General features: G+C 47.9%; 1 protein-coding gene across 2 annotated transcripts in view; it reads left to right on the top strand.

The window, feature by feature from the left end:
- Positions 1-1,605, top strand: part of LOC101655448 (phosphatidylcholine transfer protein) — a 30,521-nt gene that overhangs the window by 22,038 nt on the left and 6,878 nt on the right. For both annotated transcript variants that reach the window (XM_004707393.2, XM_045299680.1), the window contains exon 2: positions 989-1,106. In XM_004707393.2, the coding sequence (XP_004707450.1) occupies positions 989-1,106 (118 nt within the window). The remainder of the gene's footprint in view (positions 1-988; positions 1,107-1,605) is intronic.

Raw genomic sequence — 1,605 nt, 5'->3', positions numbered from 1 at the left:
ACCAGGGCCGGGCCGGACCTGGTTAACATTTTCAAACAATGGCTTTTGTTTCTTAATAGAGACTAGATCCCCACGGAGCAAGATCAATCAGAGGACTGCTGCACTTACCCAAGAGACAGTGATTTCAGTGAGGCAAGAACAATAGTGATAGGAGTTGAAGATTGGGGGGATTTATTTTGGACGTAAAATCAGCTGGACTTGCTGGTAGGTTGGCTGTCGGATAAGGGGGAGCAAAACAAATTTTAAGGATAACATTGAGAACCTTTGCAGGAACAACTGGATAGATGGGAGCTCCACGTGTGAGATGGAGAAAATGATTTGTGTCCCAGGGGAACAATGAAGAGTTTTATCTCAGACAAATTGAGTTTGAGGTGCTAATTAACCATCCGGGGCCATTGAATAAGGAAGACTAAAGAAGAGCCTTTGCATTTGAATTCTGGTGCTGGCGAAGAACATTGAAAGTACCATGGACTGCCAAAAGACCAAGTCAGTGTTGCAAGAAGTACAGGCAGGATGTTTTAGAAATTAAGATGGCGAGACTTTACCTTATGTACTTTGGGCTTGTAATCAGGAGGGACCAGTCCCAGGAAAAGGACGTCGTATTTGGTAATGTAGAGGGGCAATGGAATAGAAGACCTTCTGCAGGATGAATGACACAACAGCTGCAATGACAGACTCACACTTAACTTACACCCTTGTGAGGATGGCGAAGGACCAGGCGCTATTGGGTTGTGCTGTACACGGAGTCCTATGAGTCGGAGCCGACTCACAGGCATCTAACAATGAACATGGCCAAGACCTACAGGGAGCCCCTGCTACTGAGTTCAAGATCCATGAGCGAAGTGGCCTCACCAACACTACTGTGTCTCAGGGGCTGCCAGAGCGGGACTCACTAAGTGTGTGGAGTTATACGCCCAGCTGTTTTTCATTCAACTCTCTCTCAACCTGGGAACTCAAAGGACTGTGTCGATTTGTTCTGTTTTTACAGCAGAGCGGCCTTTATGAGTATAAAGTCTTTGGCGTCCTGGAGGACTGCCCACCAGCTCTGCTAGCAGATGTCTATATGGACTTAGGCTACAGAAAGCAGTGGGACCAATATGTCAAAGGTAAGTAAGTGGTGGTGGTGGCCATGCTGATGGCATGCTGGAGGCTGGATCCTGACGCAATGACCCGTGTGACAGAGCAGGAAGAGACCACCGGGCCTTCTCTCCTGTGGAGTCACGAGTGGGTTTGAACTCTCCCCTTCCCCCCAAATATTTTGCTTCACAACCAACCACTTAACCATTGTGTCACCAGGGCACCTTACAGGTAAGTGACACTTCATTTTCTCCCTTTATTTTTAAATCAATTGGAAGTGACATCATTTCCCATTTATTCTTGCCCCTTCCAAGGTGCAGCGTGAATACCTCCGATAGTCGTAGCATTGTTAACGCTATTCTAGAGCAGCCACGAGTGCTGAGCTGAAACACACTTCTGCTATTCCCAGGACTTGGCGCCTGGCCTGTGTGCAGAACTGCTCCCTCTCGAGTTTGCTCCAAGGGTGACTTGGCTCTCATCACTAAGTTGTGTGGAGGAGCCCTGGTGGTGTAGAGGGTTACTCATTGG

The sequence above is a fragment of the Echinops telfairi genome, unplaced genomic scaffold (assembly GCF_000313985.2).
Source record: "Echinops telfairi isolate 266 unplaced genomic scaffold, ASM31398v2 ScPeMD7_7458;HRSCAF=8496, whole genome shotgun sequence".
Classification (NCBI taxonomy): domain Eukaryota; kingdom Metazoa; phylum Chordata; class Mammalia; order Afrosoricida; family Tenrecidae; genus Echinops; species Echinops telfairi.
This window is presented reverse-complemented; position numbering and strand designations above follow the sequence as displayed.